The 22,438-nt window shown below is 37.7% G+C and overlaps 1 protein-coding gene across 3 annotated transcripts in view; it reads right to left on the reverse strand.

Annotated features, from left to right (window-relative positions):
- Nucleotides 1-1,445: 1,445 nt before the first annotated feature.
- The window catches only part of PTPRZ1 (protein tyrosine phosphatase receptor type Z1), a 130,480-nt gene continuing 109,487 nt past the window's right edge, over nucleotides 1,446-22,438 (reverse strand). For 2 of the 3 annotated variants that reach the window (XM_085218647.1, XM_085218644.1), the window contains exons 15-29: nucleotides 20,142-20,227; nucleotides 17,708-17,804; nucleotides 15,201-15,283; nucleotides 14,317-14,451; nucleotides 13,062-13,196; nucleotides 10,868-11,031; nucleotides 8,357-8,492; nucleotides 7,219-7,365; nucleotides 6,266-6,359; nucleotides 5,871-5,944; nucleotides 4,705-4,833; nucleotides 4,320-4,466; nucleotides 3,893-4,035; nucleotides 3,187-3,322; nucleotides 1,446-2,479 (exon numbers count right to left, since the gene is read on the reverse strand). In XM_085218647.1, coding sequence (XP_085074773.1) covers nucleotides 2,339-2,479; nucleotides 3,187-3,322; nucleotides 3,893-4,035; nucleotides 4,320-4,466; nucleotides 4,705-4,833; nucleotides 5,871-5,944; nucleotides 6,266-6,359; nucleotides 7,219-7,365; nucleotides 8,357-8,492; nucleotides 10,868-11,031; nucleotides 13,062-13,196; nucleotides 14,317-14,451; nucleotides 15,201-15,283; nucleotides 17,708-17,804; nucleotides 20,142-20,227 — 1,847 coding nt within the window. In that variant the 3' untranslated portion in view covers nucleotides 1,446-2,338. Of the gene's footprint in view, nucleotides 2,480-3,186; nucleotides 3,323-3,892; nucleotides 4,036-4,319; nucleotides 4,467-4,704; nucleotides 4,834-5,870; nucleotides 5,945-6,265; nucleotides 6,360-7,218; nucleotides 7,366-8,356; nucleotides 8,493-10,062; nucleotides 10,147-10,867; nucleotides 11,032-13,061; nucleotides 13,197-14,316; nucleotides 14,452-15,200; nucleotides 15,284-17,707; nucleotides 17,805-17,969; nucleotides 17,991-20,141; nucleotides 20,228-22,438 lie in introns of all 3 variants that reach the window. The other variant, XM_085218637.1, reaches the window with a different exon arrangement.

The following is a 22,438-nucleotide window of genomic DNA, read 5'->3' on the forward strand; positions in this document are numbered from 1 at the left end:
TTGACTTTCGTAAAGCTTTTCCATATTCAATCACAACACCACAGTCAGAAAAAGTTGTTGATAATAATAAATCAGTTTTCTTTTCTTTCTTTTTACCTCCTACTTATCTGCAGTTTCTTAGGAGGATGTTCTTGTCAGGTTTCCCTTTACACGCATGGCTGTTGTAACTTACTTTGTTAAAAAATCCTTGAAAGGACATTGTTTATTAATATCCTACTTCTTGCAGGAGGTTCATAACATCTTTTCCACACTTGACCCAGTTTGTAAAGGCAGGCTGTATGTCTTTGGAGTCTGTATCTTGGATTACAAGAAAAAATTAATTAGAATATGGCCTTTGTCTGAGATGGGAACTGACACGCTTTTATTAAAATCTGTAATCCATGACAGTTGAAGATTACAGAAGATTTTTTTTATGATTCTTATTTTTTTTTTCTAGATCAACCAATATGTGTGAGTAAAGAGATTATCCTAAGCACTTATGTTTTAAATAACTTGTCAGCATGCTAAGATGATGAGTGCGATTACAAACATCCCTGGAAGAAACCTTGAACAACAGCTGATTCCTTGGATTATCATTTTAAAATGTCTGCAAAACAGTGTAGGTTGAAAGGAACAGTTATATCAAGATGGGATTTGAGAAAGGAGAATTCCTTTTATTGCTCTTGGTCCTTATAGGCTTGAAAACTGTAATACAATTTAATGACCAAAAGCCTACTTTGTATGTGCAACTATAGGCAATTGCAAGTACGTGAATAGAGGATACCAAAAGAAAAAGAACAAAGTTACGTGAGGCTCCAGGCTGGTTTTCTTACAAGAGGTCGAAGAACTAGCAGATGCACACTGCAGTTTCTTATGCTGTGTGCTAATATGGTGAAGAGCAGAAGTAGAAGGTAAGAAGATTATGGAATATGATTTGGAAATGACCATAAGATCACAATTAACCTCTTTCCTACATGCGCCCCAGGAGATTAAGAAAGGAGTGTCTGAGTGCATGCTCTGTTTTTGGGATGAAAGAGGGGAATTTTATAGCACAGCTGTCCTCCTTAACCTAGATGTGAAAATTCAGGGTTCCAGACAACCTTCAAAGGAAGTAGCAAGCAGCTCTCAGACCACCTGGGAAGTGAACGTATTGCCTCATTCAAAGTGCAGTGTGATGCACCTCTCTGCTATCAACTTCCTGCCTGAATGCTGTGAAGGGAAGCGTACGTGGAATCCCACAGTGCTGTAGCAACGTGTGTTTTTTAGGACAATGAGTGGGTGCTGTCCCTTTGTAGCTCTTACCACTTGCAAAATAAAACAAATGTAATGCCAAAAAAGAGGGAAAAAACAATAAATCCTATTTCTCAAGGGGGTTTAACTTGGCTAAGGGACACATTGTAAGGCACAACTCTCCCATGCCAACAGTGCAGACTGTTTACTGTGTGTGGTAGACTGTGAGGCACAGATTGGAATATTTATATTTATTTTTGCAATGCCATAGGTAAAAACAATTTAACAATGCCAAGTACTGGTGTTATTCTCATAAAAACTTCTCATTTCAAAACAAATGATTTCTATTCCTCACAAAAGGTTAAAATCACATGCAGCTATATGAAGGTTAATTGCTTAATATGCACAATTATATATCAGAAGACTTTGTTAAAATAAAAACATACTGGACTACATCATTTTAACAAGGCAATTACACAGAACTAGAAAACTGACTCTGTAGTAAAATATAAAAATCTACAATTATAAATATAAATTTGGTCCATGGAATCACTATAGAAGTAGCAGTATTTACAGTAAGTATCAGATTACTATGCTGAATGTCTAATTGAAGTCTTAAAATGCGGAATGTTATGGAGAACAGTATTTTATTTACATTCTGCTATATTAAAAGTTATATTTCTAGCAAATGTAGATTGTTATAAATACAGCAAATAAATCAAATACTAAAACCATGACGTTCGCTTGTAAATGAGAATCCCCTAACACCTATAAATATGATAAATTTATGTTAAAAGTAAAGCCAGATAAATCAAAAACTAATACTGAAAAAACGTACCACAATTCAATTCTTAGAAACACTGTAAAAGTCAATCAAGTTAGTCCAAACAGAACAACGTATTACAAGAAATCGTTCAAGAAAAGGCACACATTGTTAATGATAAAAGTTCCTCAGTAAAGTCATAAGTCACAGAAATGACTTTGCTGGAACAAAAGTTGGGGACTGATTATATAGAGAGTAACTGGACAGATTTCCCCCCACTGAGTATAAAACTGAAAAGAATAATGGTAAACTCCAGATGTGACTGATGTGGTGCAAAGTGTTTGTGTGTTCAATTTGCTTTGTTACTTAAACTAAAGATTCTAAACTTTCAGCTGCATTTCCATCTGGCAAAGCTGAGCCATTACTGTCCATAGATGCTGAAGGGTTTTCCTCTTGCCTTGTGCTGACAAGGCTGAGAATCGCTTTGTACAGAAACTGGTACTGTTCCTGGGGAAGAAAAGAGGGTACATTCAGTGTGTTTTTGTAAATAATAGACTATAATGCCTTGTAATGCTATTATTTGAAAGTAATTAACAGCGGATGTGTCAGCCTGTTAACGTAGTGTGCTCCACGCTTTGTTGTATTGTTTAGCTGCTTTATTCATTTTCAGACTAATGGCTCCTCCTGCACACAGTGTGGACCACAACATTAAGGAGCACAGTACAGGTGGGGGGGAAAAAAAAACAATGCATTTTTAAAGTAATATTCTGTGCTAAATATGATCCTTGTAAAGTCTGTTGCAAAGTTCCCACAGATTGAATGGAGGCAGGATTATGGCTACTACTGAGCCGTTGGCTTTCTTTTAATCCTTGATTGTGAAACAAGGTTAACTACCTCAGGGTCTGCCTGGAGTAGGAACGTATTCCTTGTTGGATTGAGCCCATTATTTACATGATACAGTGAAGATTTACATATGATAGTGGCAGCTCTATATATTTTGAGTAAGTCCACTTGATAACCACATAATATTTAACAGGAAATACCCTGTTTCAGAATAAGCATCAGGTCCACTACGCACTTCTGGAAGACTTTTTTGATTAACCTACACAGAAATGAACACACCAATGGTGCAATAATGTTGCCCTAGGACCTAAGCACGTTAACAGTACCACACACCCTAGAAGAACTTTGCACATATTTTGGTTATTACTTACAATGTCTGTAAAGACTCCAGGCCTCATCAAATTTATCATCTTTGCTACCTGGTAAACATCCACCGAGTTCTCATTTTCCAGTTGATGCATGAGTGTTGTCAGAGCACAGAAAGTGCCTGCTGTCACCCCTCCGTGCCTTTGTAAAGTAATAAACAAAACACAAGATCAGGCTTCCACAGCTAAAGGAAATACCACAGTTAGGTGATGAATTTTTGTGATGCTGGCATTTTTCTGAAATGGGACTGCACACAACTTCACAGCTTTCAGCTATGACTGCTGGGAAGTCTTCAGGAGACAGACTCAGCTGTATTCTCCCACAGTCCTCTTCTAAGCAAATCCTGAAGGCCTCTGGGCCTGGTTACAACATTTCAGTATTTACGGCCAATATCAAGCATCTAGAGGAGAGTAAGGTGCCTCGTCTCAATACTCTAACTTCTCTCGATAACACAGAATGAAACCCTGACTGATTTTCTCCACAGGTGCCCAACTCAGCAATTATCTGCAGTATCATAATGATAGAACTGAAATGAGAACATTCAGAGTGTGACAAAAGCAAAATGCTTCTCTTGTGGGTGCAGCTGACACAGAAAAACAGCACTGTTGCTAGGGGTAGGCTTTGTGCCTTATTTCAGTGGCTTTTACTCTAAATGAGAAGAAAGAATGGCTCTACACAAAAACAAGATGAACTGAAAGCCGCAGTGCTTACTCATCATGTACAATCATGGGTCCGTCACGGTTGGACGTCTCCTCTTTGATGATGCTGATCAGTTCAAAGGTTTTGCTAATAGGACTATCAGGATTTGGCCATTTTGGACACTGAAAATGCCTCACTTCGAGTACATAGTCATCCTAGAAGAGTGAAAAAAGCATAAATCAGTTTGGTGAAAGATAGTTTTCTTATTCTTGCCTCTATTGCAGTCTGGCTCCAGACTCCACATACAGAATCCCACCACTATGGTAGTCGGACTGCCCTATTCAATGTCACCAAATTACCTGCAGAGTTTGCTCTCTCCATGGGTTTTTCAAAGCCGTGGAATTTTAGCACTCATTTACCAAAAGAAAATGTCACAAAATATAGGTATTAGCTTTTATCAAACCAAATCGCGAGAGTTACAATTTTATGGCAGTGTTACCTGTGTAGCTTCTAAAATAAAGTCTTGGATTATGAGCTTTTCCTCATTAGACAGACACTTGTGTTCTTCAGCAATCATAGTAACTTTGAAAGTCTCACAGTTTATAGGCTCATCTTTGTTTGGCCAGTACACAAATTCATCTTCAGCCTCAAGGAAAAGAATAAAAAGAAAGGAAATGATTAAATGATTGAATACTTCCTCATCTCAACTATGATTTGCTGAGATAAGGATCTCCAGATTTGGATTTTACGCTCAGTATAATATTACTACTTTTTAAATTGGTTTTTACAAAATCCGAGATATTGTCTCATAACCTGCATATTTAAAAATGTTTAAATTAGTAAAATTCATATGTAAAACCACAGCCATCAGCCATCAATCTTACCATATTCTGGCTATCAGGGAGCATGACTATTAGCTGGGCATTATGGTCCCATATCATTCTCCAGAAATCCTTGATAGTCTGTAGTAAGGGATGCTGGGTAATAATAAATTCATTACTTTGATAATAACCCTGCAATACAAAACCACAGGAATCAGAACTGACACCCAACTCTTAACACTTAAAGGAAGGTTTTTTTCTGGATAGAAACAGAAGTCTAGAAAATAAATTCTAGGGATGTGCTTCCTTTGGTTTCCTACAAATATCAGAAGAAAAAAAACTTTAATCACAGTATTTTCCATGTGTGAAGATTAAAATCAATTACACTGAAATAATTTATAAAACTGAAGAATTTGAATAAGAAAATACAAAAGAAATCAATAGAACTGAAACAGCCAACTCAGAATGAAAATATATCAGCTCAGTTGCACATGCTAATTGTTCTACATTAGTCAGGCTTCTAATGTTGTTGGCAACATGAAACAAATAAAAGAATATTTGGAACATTTGCAAAAATCCCAAGAAGTGCCTTAATCTGTATAGATGTTAGACCAACTGGTTACCACAAAAGCTAACTGCTTTGCACTCTCTGCAGAGAGACACTTCCTATCTCCTTCCTGAATATTCAGGGAGCATTTACTCCTCCCTCTCAGTTACTGAAGGGGAAAAGAGTTGAAGGAAACCCAGGGAACCAAGAGATAATGAAAACCTGTTGAGTTATGCTGCCTTGGACTATGCCAACTGCAAAAGCTGGCATAAAGTCTCTGGCAAGATGAGCAGGAAGGTAAACCACAGTAAAAGCTAGCTTGTTAGTTAACGCTTCCAGTTAATCTGAAAAGATTCTTCTATATTCAGATTTACTAATTTTTAAAACTATGATGGGAATTTCTCATTCTACTGGTAGTCAAAATGCAGTGCACTTTATTGAACTTAAAATAACAATAATAATAATAATGATAATAATAATAATAATAATAATAATAATAATAATAATAATAATAATAATAATAATACACTCTTGGGAAGTAACTCTTTCAGGGAAAGAGTGGATAATGGAAGAAAGGAGCTTTCCAGTTCAGTACTGTGTCCCTACAACGTGGGTACTTGGCAGCTTTGGAAATACCTATAGAATGGGATGCTATTTTCAGCAGCACAGTTAACTCACTTACCATAATATAGGAAGCATTGATGTAGTCTGTGCCTTCACCAGACAGTGATGAGATACCCACTCTAGATCTTTCCACTGTAAAAAAAGAAATTATGAATTAGCATGCATGTGCCTGTATTGCATGTATTTTTGTATTACAGTAATAATCCCAAGTGTCTCACAGAATGATAACAAAACTGAACTCTACCTATCAGGATGAAGTGTTATCCAGACATCTATTTGATTGTTGTGTGTGTTGTATTTGGACAAACTATTTCTTCATTAGAAGTACTTTACAAAACATTGTTCCATAGCAATGCAGGTATCTTCAGATCTTGCTAAGGAAATGTTAAAGGTTTGACACACATTGTTCATAAACATTTTTCCACCCAGAGAAATCAATTTGAACAAGCTTACCAGGAATGATGGATGAAGTTCGATTCTTTTCCCTGTTACATTGTTTGAGTGCAGTTGAGTAATCGCACTGCTGTGTGTTAGATTGGCTCAGTAACTGAAACAATGAAGTTAAAAAAACAGGTCACTGTGCAAAAGCCATTATTCCATCAGCTGCATTAAATACAAGGATGCACAGATTAACTTCAGAATTCAGTTATCTGGCTAAACTACTTAGCAAATTACCAGAACCTTTCCTCTTCACTTTTTTTTTCACTGGATCAAAGGTGCCAACATGCTTACAGAAATGCCTCTTCAAATTGTTCCCACATCCAGACCCCCTACTTCTTGTTGCTACTCCACTGTCACTTCTGTTTTGCCTGCATATAACATGAAATAATTCTGGCAAACAGTAAATGTCCACACAAAAAAGTTGGCACCGTTACACAGCCAGTGCTGCCCCTGATGTGAGGCAGCCCGAAGTATATTGGTGATGAGCTTCCTGATTTTGTCTTCAAACCTGTGAAGCATATAGGACTGATAGGGGAGTCTCATTGTCTTGCTTGTTTCAACTAATAGCATTCAAACAGACAAAACACCAAAATATTCATTTACTGCCTACTGAAGTGACTCCCATTTTCAAGCCATGGCCTTGTACTGAGGGGAATCTGTTGCCTGACCCATATTGATCACACCATTTTTACCAGAATAGGGATCTTCATGCAAAGATGTGGTTAGATTTTCCAAAATCTCCTTACTGGCCTGCTTCTCATACTCTCATATTTAGAAAAAAAAATCTGAAATGCATGCAAATAATTTTTATGTTCTGACTATATGAATTTGTCAACATGCTCCAAATTTAGGTTTTACAGTTAATTATAGATATGACAAACTAATGAATGTTGTGCTGACATACCTACTTTCAAGTCACTGACGCTCACAATTACCAAGTTTTTTATGTGACTGCCTCAGCTCACCTTGAATTGCTTCTCCAGCCGGGTCTTTCCTGTTGGTCCAGGTATCAAGAGGGCATTAACATAGGCATGAATATGAGTCTCAAGGACTTCTGTTTCTTTACTGAGAATTGCTTCAACCAGTGCATCATGAATGAAGATGTATTGCTCCTACAAAAATGAAAGCAAGCACATAAGTACCAATTATGCTCAGATTCCCCTGGACATCTCTTGCTGAGCTGACGTGTCTGACATGGTTGGCATTTCTTCACAGCTTGCTGCTGCAGGGCAGTCTTGTCAAAAGGGGTCCTTTGCAGTGAAAGCTGTTCCTCTCCAGGGATAGAACACATTTACAGGTGATATTGAACTACACACAAGGTATATACGGTACAATGGCAAATCCCCACCACCTGCGAAATGTTACATTGACATATACATTCATGTTTAACTCAATAAAGTAAAAAATGCAAGCATAGCCTGAAGTCAAATTTTCAAGTCAGCTTGTTATGTGGCTTTCTCTCTCATTGTTACAATAAAGCAATCACTCCCAGTTCCTACTGCTATCTTCTATTTTCTCTCTCTCATCCTTTGGAAGAAGTGCCTGTGCTGCTGTCAATTACCTTTTTTTTTCTATTGAAAGGCACTGGGGAATCTAAACACCTGTTCCTGAAACCTGAAATAGACTTCAAAAAGCCCTGCTGTTGCCCTTACTGTTTTCTTCTCATCTTTCACTATTCTATATATGATATTCAGTTTAAATCAGCTATAGATCATCTTTGGTTGAAACAACTTTCTTCCAACTTATTACTGTTCAATTGTTTGGTCACGTTTAGTAAAGATCTGAGCATGTGAAAATGGTGTTTCCTTTAAAAATCCACAACAAAAATGCATGCCCTGCCAAGAAAGTGCTGCAGTGGGAAGCATGATTCATGCAGGTCTTCTTTCTTCTGAGTCCTCCCTAATAAACTGGCAAGGCCTACAGATAGGTCATTTATAAGTGCATTGCACTAAGTGAGCCTACAGTATGGCACCACAACAAGAAGGGAAGGGGAAAGTCCAGTCTGGCAACTGACTGCCTGTCTGTCTGGCAGTGCCAAAATGAAGACCGAATTCACAGAAATGTGAAAATTGCTAAGTCTCATTAAACAGATATTTGTCTTACCTCAGTCTGCACCAAATAGTTCCTTTGGGTACGTATGTGTTTTAAGAATCCAAATATGTTGACTGTCCCCTCATGCTGAATTTGCTGCAGCATGCTGTCTAACACTATGTAAGTGCCTGTCCTCCCAACACCAGCGCTATAAAACAAAAAAACATTCTTGAGCTTGCAGTACAACAGTCATGGAAAGAATAGTTTCTTATAAACAGCTTTTTCAACAAATCGGTCTGTAGGGGAAGCTTTTGCTCTACAAATTTTATTGCATGATTATATTACTTTGCTGAAGCACCAAGGCTAGTAATGAAGAAAAATCTTCCCAATTCATCTTTTTCTTTGCGAGGGAATACAACTAAGGGTCATTTTCTTAAATGATTTTTACAGCATCAATTGAAAAAGAACAATGCTGTTCCTGCAGGTCTACAGTTTTCAGCCTTTTGATACTCCTTAGGATATTTTATCAATTATACCCACAAAGTATGGCGTATGTCAGCATTTGGGCACAGTCAACGTGCTCAAGTTCTTCTATGTTGAAATGTACATCACTTTAAAGGGAAAGCTGCATTATGCCACCCATTACAGATGCTGCCTGAGGACCTTTCAAAGACACCAGACTGAGGGAAATCCTTGGAAGTGTCAAAGCCACTGAAGGTACATCTATAGAAAAAAAAATTAGTACTCTTCAGATATGGCCAACAAAGCAAGCAGTGGTTGAGTTCCTTCTGACAGAGGGGAGATGCAGAAGAAAAGTTTCATCAAACGTTAGGAACTCTGACTCATTTAACATAACAATAGCTGTATTGTTGCAGTGTTTGTTTTGTTTTTTATGTTTCATAAAACATCTGGGTCAGGAGTACTAAGTCAAAAGGTCTTCTTTTTGTTTTGTTTTCTTGTCACACATAGGAATTAGGCAATTGCAATTCCCCTCTTGGTGATGTAGAGCTGTTATGTGTATTGGTACAGGGCAGCAGCACATGCTGGGCCTGCATGGCAGCTTGCAGGCAGATGCAAGCCCCAGTCCATATGTGCTAATTCAGTCACCCTATTTCTTCCTCAGAGACAGCACAAAGCATGGGTGGCATGAGTTCTGTTTGCTGTAAAAAAACTGCCTAAATAAGCATGGTATAAAATTGAAAGGTCCAGGTTATCAACAAACTGGTAAACACACCAAAAAATACAAGGATTACCAGACACCATCACTATTTGTTATGAAAGAGAAAACATGAAAAGTACCAAAACGCAAAAATAGCTAAATAAGGTTTCATGTAGTTCCTCACATGTGTGCTACACACAGCCTGTAAAGATAAGTAGCAGTTAAATTTCTAACACGATTCTCCTTTGGAATGCCATAGTTGCTGGTAGCAGGTGAACTCAAAGCTGTACAGAATTGCCTACAGAGGTGAGTTATACCTGGGACCCAATGGAGATGTCTGAATGAAGCCACACAACTGACCCCTGTTCACTTCTAAAAAACACAGTGTAATTGATTTATAATGAACTGCTGATCTCTCAGCCTGCTGGCACAGATCTCAGCCTTGGTATTTTGGGGAAACCCTTGTTTTGAACTCCTTGAGAACAGACAGGATGCAGATAGCAACAGAACAACCAAAATGTAGAATTTTCATTTTCTAAGCTAAAAAGATATTTCAGTCACATTAGATCATCCTAGAAATAAAATATCTTCATTTTCAGCATTTGTGAGGTGACTTTACCTGTTGGCTTCCTCAGAGTCAGCTCCAGAAGGACAGAATTCATGAGGAGGTTCTCTTTCCAAATGTTCCATCAAAGGTGAGGTACTACAGTGGAAAACCAGAACCTGCTTATATATTTTACAATAACCCGGTCCTCCACGGGCATTGTGAAGTCATTCCAGGCCCTACAAGCCCTTTTAAAGCACTGTTCCCTGGGCTGCCCAGTTCAGTGAGAGCTGATAGAACACCTGCCTGCACGCCGCGGCACATGCAGACCTCACACCACTCCCCAGAGTGCTCCTCCATTGCAAATGACTGCTAGAGAGCAGAGCAGTGTTAACAACAGCAGAGTTGTAGTTCAGCCAGGAAGAGTGTGAGTCTTGTTTTGTGTACAGAGCTCCTCTTAGGGTTACAGAGTATCCCTGCACCAAAGAATGCATGAGCCAAACACATCCTAAGGATATTTATTGGCGGAAAGGAAGCAATTACTGCCTTACACATATCTGATAAACTCACAGCAATCAAAACAGTGGTAAAGAAATGTGCTAAAATGTAAAAAAGGAAAGTATTTTTGCAAAAAAAATAAAAAAAGAGAACGTAATGCAGAGCAGCGTGATCTTGTTTACAGCCATTATGGAGGCGTATAGAAATTGTAGAGAGTTGATTAGTTGGCCTTACCAAAGACAGAAGTACCAGCTAAGAAATTAATCTTCTTCCATCAGGAGTTGTTAAGTGTGAGAGTGAAATTTTGCTTAACCCACCACTGAAAAATTCTTTTTTTCTGCAAAACAAAAGTGGAGTGAACCTTACGGCGGTAAAAGCACACCTGCAATGAACCACAATCGGCCCCACAGCATGGCGCTTGGCATGCGATGCCTTCCGCACGAAGGTGAGCACGGGCAGCGTGTACTCTGGAACACCCATGTCGGGCCACTGGGTATAATGGTACTGAGTTACTACACGTCCACTAGACCTCCCTTTCTGGGAACCCTGCAACAGAAAGATAATTCCATACAGAAGCAGCTCACATTGCAAAGACAACTCTTTGTAATTCAACTTATGTACCCAATATTTCCTGAAAACTATATTTAGTTAACACACCAAAGTACTACCTAGTTCTGAATATTCCATTGCTCACGAGGAATAGCAAGGACCAGCATTTCCGTCTCATCAATTTGTCCACTGAATGGAAAAAATGAACTGTCACTCACTGTCCTTTAGAAAGACATAGTGAAAGGCTGAGAACACTGGAAAAGTAACAAATTACAACTGCTGTTAATATTCACCAAATTATCTGCCACTCATATTCTCTGCCAGGTGGGTAGAAAGGATATGATTCCTTTCACCCAGCTTTAATGATGTACAGGGGAAGTAAGCTCATTCGGGGTGCTTTTCTAAGCCCACTGCTTCATTGGCAACTCAAAGATGGTGTTACCTCATCCAAACCAAGTCATCTTATCCAAAGCAAGTCATCTTATCCAAAGAGAGATTCCTCGAACAGCTGGGAAAATTACTTGACAATGGAGGCTGTATGTTATTCATGGATTGTACAGGGAGGCTGAGAGACTAGATATTTAAGATTTAGGTGGCTGAAATGAAATAAGTTCTAAGGATTTCCCTCAAAGTAGGCAATTCCTTTTGTAGCCATTCCCTTTCGCCCAAATTATATTTCCAGGATGCCATTGTTGAGCATGCTGTTGCTGATTTCAGTTAAGCAAGGTTTGGATTCATCTGTTTTGTAGACAAGTAAAACTTACTTCCTTAAAAAGGAAAATTGATAGCTAAAGTTGATGATTAAATTCAACCCACATTTTCTACTACCTGATCTCACTCTGAAATTTTGTCCTCCTGCTCACCAGGCAAAGTCCACGTTGACTCTCCAGTGTGACCACATTCTTATCTCTGATGGTCATACACCACATTAGAACTACAGGCCAGTACCTCACAGTACCAGAGAATGGCTGAAGATGGAAGAGACCTCTGGAGATCATCTGGTCCAAATCCTGTTCAGGCAAGAACATTCAGAGCAGGTTGCCCAGGACCACATCCAGATGGCTTCTGAAGATCTCCAAGGAGGAGCCTCAGTGACCTCTGGGCAACCTGTGCCAATGCTCTGTCTGCTCTGTCAACTGCACAGTAAAGAAGTGTTTCCTGATGCCTAGATGGAACTGCCTGTGCTACAGTTTGTGCCCACTGCCTCTTGTCCTGTCCCTCGGTACCACTGAAAAGAGCCTGGCTCCATCCTCTTTACACTCTCCCTTCAGGTATTTATACAAGCTGATGAAATCCCCCTGAGCCTTCTCTTCTCCAGGCTGAACAGTCCCAGCTCTCTCAGCCTCTCCTCACAGACTCTTTCCAGCGTGTTCACACTGAGAATTGGACCATCACTCCAGGTAAGACCTCATTAGTGCTGAATAGAGGGGAAGGATCACCTCTGTGGATCTGTTAGAGATACTTTGCCTAATACAGCCAAAAATATCATTAACTTTTTTAGCAGCAAGGGCCCATTGCTGACTCATGTACAACTTGGTGTCCTCTTTTCTGCCACACTGCCTGCCAGCTGGCAACTCCTCAGGTGCAAGCCTCTGCCTTTCTCCTTGTTGAACTTCATGAGATTTTTTGTCAACCCTCCTCTCCAGTCTGTCAAAGTCCTTCTGGATGGCTGCACAGCCCACTGGTGAGTCAGCCATTACCTTTAGTTTCATGTCATCTGCAAATCTGCAAATTTAATGAGAGTGTACTCTACCCCATGATCCAGATCATTAATGAAGGTGTTAAACATGACTGGACTCAGTATTGACCTCACTCATTACTGGCATCCAACTAAACTTCGTACCACTATCTCCTCCACTAGCTGAACTCATCTCTGAAGTATCTGGACAAACATCTTAGCTGCCTGAGACCTACAGCATTCAGTTTTACCTATACAAAAGAAAACTTCCAACAACTTCTTTGAAAATACTATGAGAAAATTTTACAACTTCTTTTTGCCTAACCTACATTTTCAGGACGTCACAAACCTTTTTGATCTTTGTGTTTCTAAGAGTAAAATTCCTCACAGTGTAATAGGCAAGTACATGGACACTCTTCTGAGTAACCAAAAAGTTCCCATATTCTTCACTACCTTCCGCAGGCCAGTACTGGTCACACTTTCTCTGATAGAAATCGAAGGAGAAACAGAGAAAAAAAGAAAAATGTTAAATGATCAAGATTCAAACATCGAAATTTATTAGCACATTCCACCACAAAAACATGCAGGAACTCCCAATATACCACACATATAATAGACATGATGCTCAGGAGAGAAAAAAATTAGATGCATTTCTTTTGTGTTGTAGAGATCTGACAGATGGTATTTATACTTCAAAAACCAGAGAAGTTTAAATCATATTATCAGAGCAAAAGTACTCTTACACTGTGGAACTTGTTGTAGTATAGGCACTATAAAATCTAAAGACAATAACAGATAATCTATAGAAATAGGAATACATTCAAGTTAGTAGTGTCATATGTGGCTTTTGGTTGATTCATAGCATGGGTAGATAAAAGTGAGCATGTGTGTGACAGGAATATATGATACAGAGCTGTGATGCCCAGTCCTCTTTCTCTAGAAGTGCTAGAAGATACGTGCTTACAGTGTGGTGTATATAAAGTGGTGGTAACTCAGCATAGCCCTTTGTCTGCATCTACAGTATCTGTACCCTTTGTTAGATGCTTAGTCGGTCACATGACAAGAACTTGAGTGCATTTTAGGCATCGCTGCCAGTATGTGGTAAAGGTAATACAATGTCTTTTCATTTCACACGTGCGTTACATACTCCCATCATGTAACATGTAACATCCTCTGATATGAGCTGACCTGCATAGACATGCATTTGGTCATACACTTGGAGAGGATCTCATGGGAGATTAACAGGGAGATGCCAATAAGTGTCGTGAAAAATTCTCATGAACTATAGACTTCTCCTTTCCAGGGTCGAAAGAATAGAGTGGAACACGGCCCAAAGCTCATGCTGTGGCCACTCCTGAATATAAGGCTTTTTTTTTTTTTTTTGTAGTTAGAACCTTCCTTTCAAGACTTCAATCATTTGCAATTGAGTTTAAATGTTTTCGTTATACTCATCTTTATACTTCCATAAGCAATCCTCGTACAAGCAACTACTGCAAACTATTTCTTTTTGCTCAAAAATGTCTAAAACAGATTTCTGAAAGAGAAAAAGGAGCCTGCTATCTACCAACATCAGGGAGAGAAATAATGCACAAAAGTACTCATACCCTTCCTTTCTCAAGAAGATTAGTTATCATCACAATAACTTCTACGTTATGTTCCCATATCATTCTCCAGAAATCTTCTGCTGTTGATTTTAGTGGTCCTTGAGCTGCAATGTAGGCTTTTGGCTTGTTGTAGCCCTAAATTGAAATGTAACAAATGACACTTGTCAAATCACAGTCCCCAAGCAAAAGGAGGTTGGGAGGAGTACATGACATTTCATTTATCTATTTTTAAAGAATCTCAAAAGCTTTAAAGTACTTTTGAATTTATAACTATCAAAATCACAGAAAGCCTGCGGTACCAGATGACATCTGAATGCAACTGTTATGTCAATGTTTATCATTCCAACAAATGGGATATACATTCAAGTGCCCATGTTCTGGCAGAATGTTGACGTGATAGTGATTATGAGACATCTGTTATGACAGTGGTTTAAGAAATGAATCAAGATCATTCGCATGTAAATTACTGGGTAATGAAAACTGAAGAAATGATATCTCAATGAGGCTCACAGCCAACTGGCATCTTCCTCTTGTGAGATTATCTCAGACAGAAGAATTAACCACTTACCAAAATACATAAAAGAATAAACATTCAGATGTGAAATGTTTCTGAAATGACTCTGATGTGACTAAACATTTTTTAGTTTAATAAAGCTCTTCACTAAGCTACAGCTGCTGCAATATCAAGATGGATTTGAGAAAGAAATGGGCTTTACCTCTTTAAGTGCATTTTAAGTTTATACATTTGACTTAGATAATTAAAGTGTTGTGGTATTTTTTAATATTGTGATTTTTTAAAATTATATCTATTCACCTCCATACACCGCTATTCACAGAACAAGGCTGATTGGTGGATGAGCTGTCAGACAGAAAAAGGCACTTACATCAACATAGTTGGCATTAATGTAATCAGTCAGTTTTCCATCCTTTTCTGCAAGCTGTGCTAGTTTAACCCTGGTATGATCATCTGTAGTAAGACAAGGGAGAAAACAAGCATATTTTCTTGCCAGAATCACAGAATCACAGAATCAGCAAAATTGGAAAATACCTCCAGTCCAACTGTTCACCTATCACCAATATCATAATCTTTCTGTACGAAATCTTTTTTTAAAATACCAAAATATATTTTTATAATATATAGGAGTAATAAAGTGACAGTCACATATGTAAACATCCCGTGCTTAGCCAGGAATCAGATTAAAAATTCTAGTTAAAAGAAAAATAAGTTAAAGAATATAAGGACTAGTGGATTTGGAAATTCAGAAATTTATTTCAGAAGTAAATTGAAACATATTTTGTAAGAAAGGAAGAAACATGATCAACTTTCCATAGAAGAATGGATTTTTGAAGTTCTTGGAAGCGGAACATGTAAAAACCCAAGGCTCTTGTGAAAAACAATCCTACTGGAAAGGAATTAAAACGCTGAAAGCGTAAAGTGATCTTACACTAACTTGCAGTATAATACAGTGGTGAAATATAAAGTAAAACTAAAATTAAAAATCAGGTATCCAGTAATGTGGGAATGTATCCATTGTACAGTGATAGTGAAGGGAAGCCTATTCAGAACTCCTGCACATCAGCCTGGCTGCCCTAAGGGTCCCAAACAATTACAGGCACTGGTGTTTAAGCACATTTATTGCAAATTAAGGAGTACAGAGTCTGGGGACTGAAGAGCAATGGAACTTGGAGAGTTGGTCATCTGATGAGACTCAGCTCTGGTTATTTAGGCAGCAAGTGACTAATTCACAGTAGCTAAAGCTTTCTGAAGTTTCCATTCGTTAGATGGACTAGAGGCCTGGTTCAGTCACACATGGCAATTTTTGTTCTTTGAGCTAAGAATTATAGCAGAAGCTGCTCTGTCCTTTGATAGCAAGGTCCTTGGATTGGCATCCTTTGCATGGTCAGGTACCAACACAGTGTGTCAGAGGAAAAAAAAAAAAAGACTTTCCTTTTTTCTAGGGGTGTCTTCAGCCAGGTGGAATTGGATTTCTTGCAGCTGGTGCAGAGCTCACATTGCTTCTTGCCAAGCGAATTGACTGTGTCTCTTTTTTTTCTATAAAGCTCTGGTGTCACTGAATGCTGAACATGTATTTAATTTAGGCCTTGTTATTAGGAGTTGAAATGCTATACAGAATTAAGCCACTGTAAGAAATGAGTCCCAAGGGACTGTTAATGTGAGCCCAGACAATGCCCTGAGAGACAATTATGTCATAGGAAAGAACCTGGTGTCCCTTCCCTTAATTTGACTGATGTCTCAACCACTCCTGGAAGAGTACAGAACAATGCCTACAATGTGATGGGAGGGGGCCTGCTGTCAGTTCCTTTGGTTTGGCTGGTGTCTGGTGTCCCAACCAAGATTTTGCTGGTGTCTGGTGTCTCAAACAATCCTGAAACTGGAGCCAACTACAACTATTAATAGGGTCTAGGGGAGACTGTCCCTTTTCTTTTTCCTTTGATGCTACATATAAATAAGTGCCGGGGGTGGGGGGAGTCTCTCTTTTTTGCTGTTGCTCCCACTTCTCGCTGCTGCTGCTGCTCCCCTTTTCTTTACTGCATGCCATGTGGAACATCCCAGTGCAGGCCTGGCACTGGATCTAGGACTGCTGATCCTTTTCCCCTTCAGATTTCTTGTCTTTATCTCTAGCTCTTTCTCTTAACATTGTTAACTCAAGGTTCACTTGAATTTTCTATAAAACCATGCAGCTTAGGTAGATGTAATTGTGGGAGGGCCGACATATAGAGGATATCTGTTTCATAGAAATCTTCTATTGAAGTTGATGTTTTTTTCTCTTTTGCATAGACCTTGAGCGTTCTTTCACCTTCATTTATCCAGGAGAACTCCCCTTATGGGAAGGATGTGACAGCCACCAAAATGATCAAGAGCCAGGGGTGATGGCTTCACATAGAGATGAATGAAGCGGAATAGATAGCTAATGAAGCTGATCTATTATATTGTGGTTGGGAAAAATACAATATAAAACAGTAAATTTATATTTCCATATGTCAGTAAATATATCCAGGGATTACGAAGCTCCTGAGAGGAAAAATCATCACTATTATAAATCAAAGATGGGTTAATTTTGGCAATCAAAACACAGCTTCTTTGGCTTTATAATGATATTATACTGGAATCTTCCAATTCCCCTTGGGTCATCAAAGAAGAAATAAACACATCCTGCTAAGTTTAATGAGTGCTCATCAAAGCAGCATGATGTCAGAGGACTAACTGGAAGTGAAATATAATTCATGATACTCTTCTCTGGGCATTTTGCTGAACAGTATCCAGAGTTTTCACTGTAGAGGTATTTTTTCCCCCTCTAGTAACATACGTAAATCTGTAATTGACTATAATTGTTTCTTAAACAAAACATCAGGTGATTCATTTACTTACAAGCAACAATGTTTATGTATCGATTCTTATTCTTGTTGTCAGGGTGATTAGAGCTGTCTGACGTAATACCTAGATCTACAGTACAGCTCTGGATTTCCTGAAAAAATAAAGTGCATCATACTTAAATAATTACTAAGGTAAATAAAATGTCTTAAAATACAGTAAGTCATCATGAAAAAAACCACAACCTTCTACCCAATTAACTATAATATTTTACAACTACTTCATTGCTAGAAAAAAATGCAGTGAAATAATTCCTTACCTGATAAAACTCTTTCAGTGTCTAATGAGGGAATGAATGCAAAAAAAGTAAAAAAAATCAAATTCCACAGCACAGAACAAATGGATAAAAGTGTTTATATAAGTTACAATTATTATATGGAAAACAATTATGGTCATGCATTATCATTATCACCATAATATCAACAGAGCTTAAAAGATTCAAGAGACAATTTTGTTGTTAAGATATGGGCATCTGTTTTCCTATCTTTAGCTTTAACGTTAGACCTTACTCCAGTGAAAGATTATATTATATGAGAAACATCACTGACTCTAGTCAGATTATCTCTGTATTTAACTGTCTATAGGATTTCTTATTGGTCCTTATAACAGTAGTTTTTCCTGTAGAGCTCTTTTGCTCTCTTTCCCCGCATTCCTGAAGCTCTTGCAAGCAGGGCAGCTGCTCAGACACTTCACGGGATGGCATTACAGTCCTCTGTCTGACAGCAGCTTCTCAATAACCCAAAGCTTTTATGAAGACTGCCTGCAAGAGACAGGCTTAAGAAGACAGGCCCATAGCCTATAAAACTCACTAAATTACTATTATTCGTTTCTTATCTTACTGATTCGCTTAACTGACAAGAAACTCAAGCACTTATAAGATCCATATTGTTATGCAGGAAATAAGTAGCTATGACAAAAAGTACTGTAACATTTCTCATCATTTTTTAGGATTTATTTCAATATTAACCATCTTCACCTTCAGATATTTAAATATATATATGTAAAATGGTGACCAGTCTGAAAATTACAAATTTAAATATGAGTTATTTTATAGCAATACACCTAAAAAATTGAACCAACCCCTTGCCCTGACTTCCAAATGTATTCAGACTACAGAGACAACGGCTATTTTCTTTATCAGCAGTAAAAAGGCCTGGACACATTCTGGGGTAGTCTGTAAATCCAAATTGGAGCTCCAAACGATGAGCAAGAACAAAAATATTTTAGATGGTGGATACTCAGTGAGGTGCAGTGTATTTCGTCTTCAGATTGCCACAGTAATTTAGGAAGTGAAGATGACAAAAAATATGATTTCCTGACTGTTTTACCTACTAATGTTGAAAGAACACTGCTACCATTGTATTTACACACAGTTTTTCAACATTTGTTCTCATTAACAACCAGTCTATCTGAAGCCCAGTCCTGTCAGTCCATATACATTTGCTTAAAGTAACAAATGAACTGGGCATAATTCACACGTACTTACAAATTCAGCCCCATAATTAGATTGATACCTTTTATGTCTAATGAATTGGGGATGCTTATGAATAAGATTAGGTGACTCTAATTTTTGGTCTCTTGGGTCACAACACATTAGGTGGGGAACCCTAAGCAATACCGAGAGATGCAAAATTATGAATTTCTTCAGTTTCAATACTGGTTTTGCAGCAGTAATATTAAAATTATTTTAAATTAATAGTGACCAATTAAAGAAAATTGTTTTCATCACAACTGTTTGATTTTTATTAGAGAACGAACGAGAGTTTTAACAGCTTAGCTTTAATTACAGTCTTTGCTTATAATGCTTGTTTTATAAGTGACTTCAGTTAGTACTTATCTATCTTTAAATTGCATGTCATGCATACGAATGTGAAAAGCAATGAAGAAATACATGAAGTAGTTACATACGGTGAGAGCAACATTATGAGAACATGTTTCAAAGTTATACATCATATAAACCATTTGTTTTATGAAGTCAACTGTAAAGCTTTTACTACCACATATGAAGATTCTACATTAGCTCCCCCGTTACTCAGAAGTCTTGTCATGTGAACTCATTATTATTTTCCTATTTTTTTCTCTGTAAATGGAACATGCGAATGTGCGTAGCTTCTGCAAAATTCAATTGGCATTAGTAATGGAAAAGCTTCAAATCTACAGCTGTATCTGTTAAACCATATAGACTGTGTTATATTCTCAGAGATTATTCACATAGTTATTTAGCAATTTCTCACAGCCACAGCCAACCCCATTTGCATCCCACTCTTATAAGTTTCCCTAGCCTTTATTCATGAACAGACCTCCCAGTACTCATTTACATGAGATTATGAATTTAGTCCCCCAGGTCAGAATGTAATACCCAGTTCTCTTTTTGTTTTTCCAGGCATTCAAACTTCACATTATTTGTATGCTAAGAAAGATGACGTCATACCTCAAATTCTTCAGAAAAACCATTACTTGCATGTAAATCTGCAACATGTTTTGGAAAATGCTTTATTGGAATTGCTCCAACATCATCTTAGGAGTGGGAAAAGAAAAAAATAGATTTATGAAGAATAAAAAACCAGAAGAACATAGAAAGACGTTCACATGTAGGCAATCCATACAACATCCTGAAATAAAATTTTTGGTATGTACTCTGGATATACAACTACCCATAAAAATCAATACACTCTCCAACATCATTAACATTTCTAAAATCATTCTGAAAACTTACACATTTCTAAATGGTTATTCTGAGAGAAGATATGGTAAATGCCCAGCTAGGTCTTGTTCTGTCTTTAAGCCTCCAAAATTAAGGTGCTGATCTTGTCTGAAAAAACATTCAGTTGACTCGACTGTGAAGTTAAGGGGAACTGGGAGGTTTAGCAGTCTGCCACAAGGTACTCAAAGGGCAAAAGCAGCACTCTGAATGATACTGGTAAAGAAAGCATGATCAGAAGGGCGAGTCTGGATGCTTTAGGTTGATTAGTATTGCACTGGTTCTCTGATACAGTACATGGACTACCTGCGTAGTTCCAACCCTACTAAATTAATGCAGCCTTATGACAGTAGTATAATTCTGACTGATGCATATAAGCATTGGCATTCAAAAGAAACAATAGCAGATTTTCATCTTTTACTACAGAAGTATTTTCAGCAGGAATTTGCCCCCTATTCACTGCTGTAATTTTACAATTGATATAAACTTATGTCTGATCCTGGGAGTCAACTGCAAATTCTCACATCAGGCTGGTAACACAAGTTTAAAGATTTAAGATTTTCTGGATACACAGAAAGAAAATATTTACATTCTCAACGAACAAAAGTGACTTGTGACTAATGAGCCTAAATTTTCCATTCGATATTTTATTTCAGTACATCTCCTTTTTACTTTATACAAACACAGTAAAACACTAATGCAGAGCATTAATTAGAGATCATGTAGAAAACATTTGGGACTTTTAATCTTTTCTTTCCTGCAAATATGCTAGGTAAACACAGCCCTCTATTCTGCTAATTACCTATTAAATGATGCCATTATTTTAGCTGATTTTGACTCTGAATAAGATTTATTTATTTATTTATTGGAACATTATAAAATATGTTTATTTCACAATCTTTAAGTTCAGCACTGTTTCATATGAGAAAAAAAGATAACAACAACAAAAAATATCAAAAACATTGAACAAAGACCTGATGTTTATGGCAACAGATGTTCAGCATTTAGGCCACCTAATAATTTTAGCTTTTGGTTACCAAGAATCTGTTGATTTGTATGGAGATCCATCTGGTCTTCCATTTACATGAATGGATCTGCATACAAAAAGTGAATTTATCCAGTCAAGCCTAAGAGAAGCCGACCAAATGTGTAACACTATCTTCACACTTCAGAGATGAAACCTGGCGCAAAGTGTTTATTCTAATGATCTGCAAACACAACACCAGAAGGTAAGGTAGATGATCTTAAGAGTGACGACAGAAAGGGAGAAAGAGATTTCAGGTTACTACTATTTTATTTCCTGGCCACTGCTAATCTCCCAGCTCAGTAACTTCTGACTCTAGGGATATATTATATTTCTAGATATCGAGTACTACTTGAAGCTCACGAAAGGCTGGTATTGTCTCCTCATATCAGCCTGTAATTCACTATTTATGCTAAATGTGCAATTTGTACTGTGAAGTTGCCAGGGCATTTTCTGTGACTAACTGCAATCTCCTATCTTTGCTAATGAACTCCACAGAAGGAAAACTTAGTTTATAATACGATCTGTGGAGTATACTTTCAGTCACTGTTCTAATAAAATCTTAAGCTTAGCAGTTACAAAATGCTCTTTCTGGTCTACATTCTTTGCCAACATTGTATGCCAGTGAGTTTTAATTGTAAAATTACACTGCTGAAACACTTGTATGATAGAATACACAAAAACTGCTCACTTGACATCTGTTGCACACAAAACAAAACACAAACATTTTTCTGAGTGCTGGACCTTCTTCCATACAACATTTTATGTATCCGTTAGTCATTTACAAACACTTTTCTCTTTAATATCACCATTCCAAAAGTAAAACCTCAGTGTCAAAACATGTATTTTAAGCACTTGAATAACTGTAAGTGCAATTTTGTCTTATCACAATGGAATACACTATCTCCCTGAGGTGAGCTGGTCAGGGAAAATTGCAAGAAAATTATATAGTTATACTGCAATATAGTTAATGATAGAGAGTAAGAGCTGAAATTTCCTGTAA

The sequence above is a fragment of the Meleagris gallopavo genome, chromosome 1 (assembly GCF_905368555.1).
Source record: "Meleagris gallopavo chromosome 1, MGAL_WU_HG_1.1, whole genome shotgun sequence".
NCBI lineage: Eukaryota > Metazoa > Chordata > Aves > Galliformes > Phasianidae > Meleagris > Meleagris gallopavo.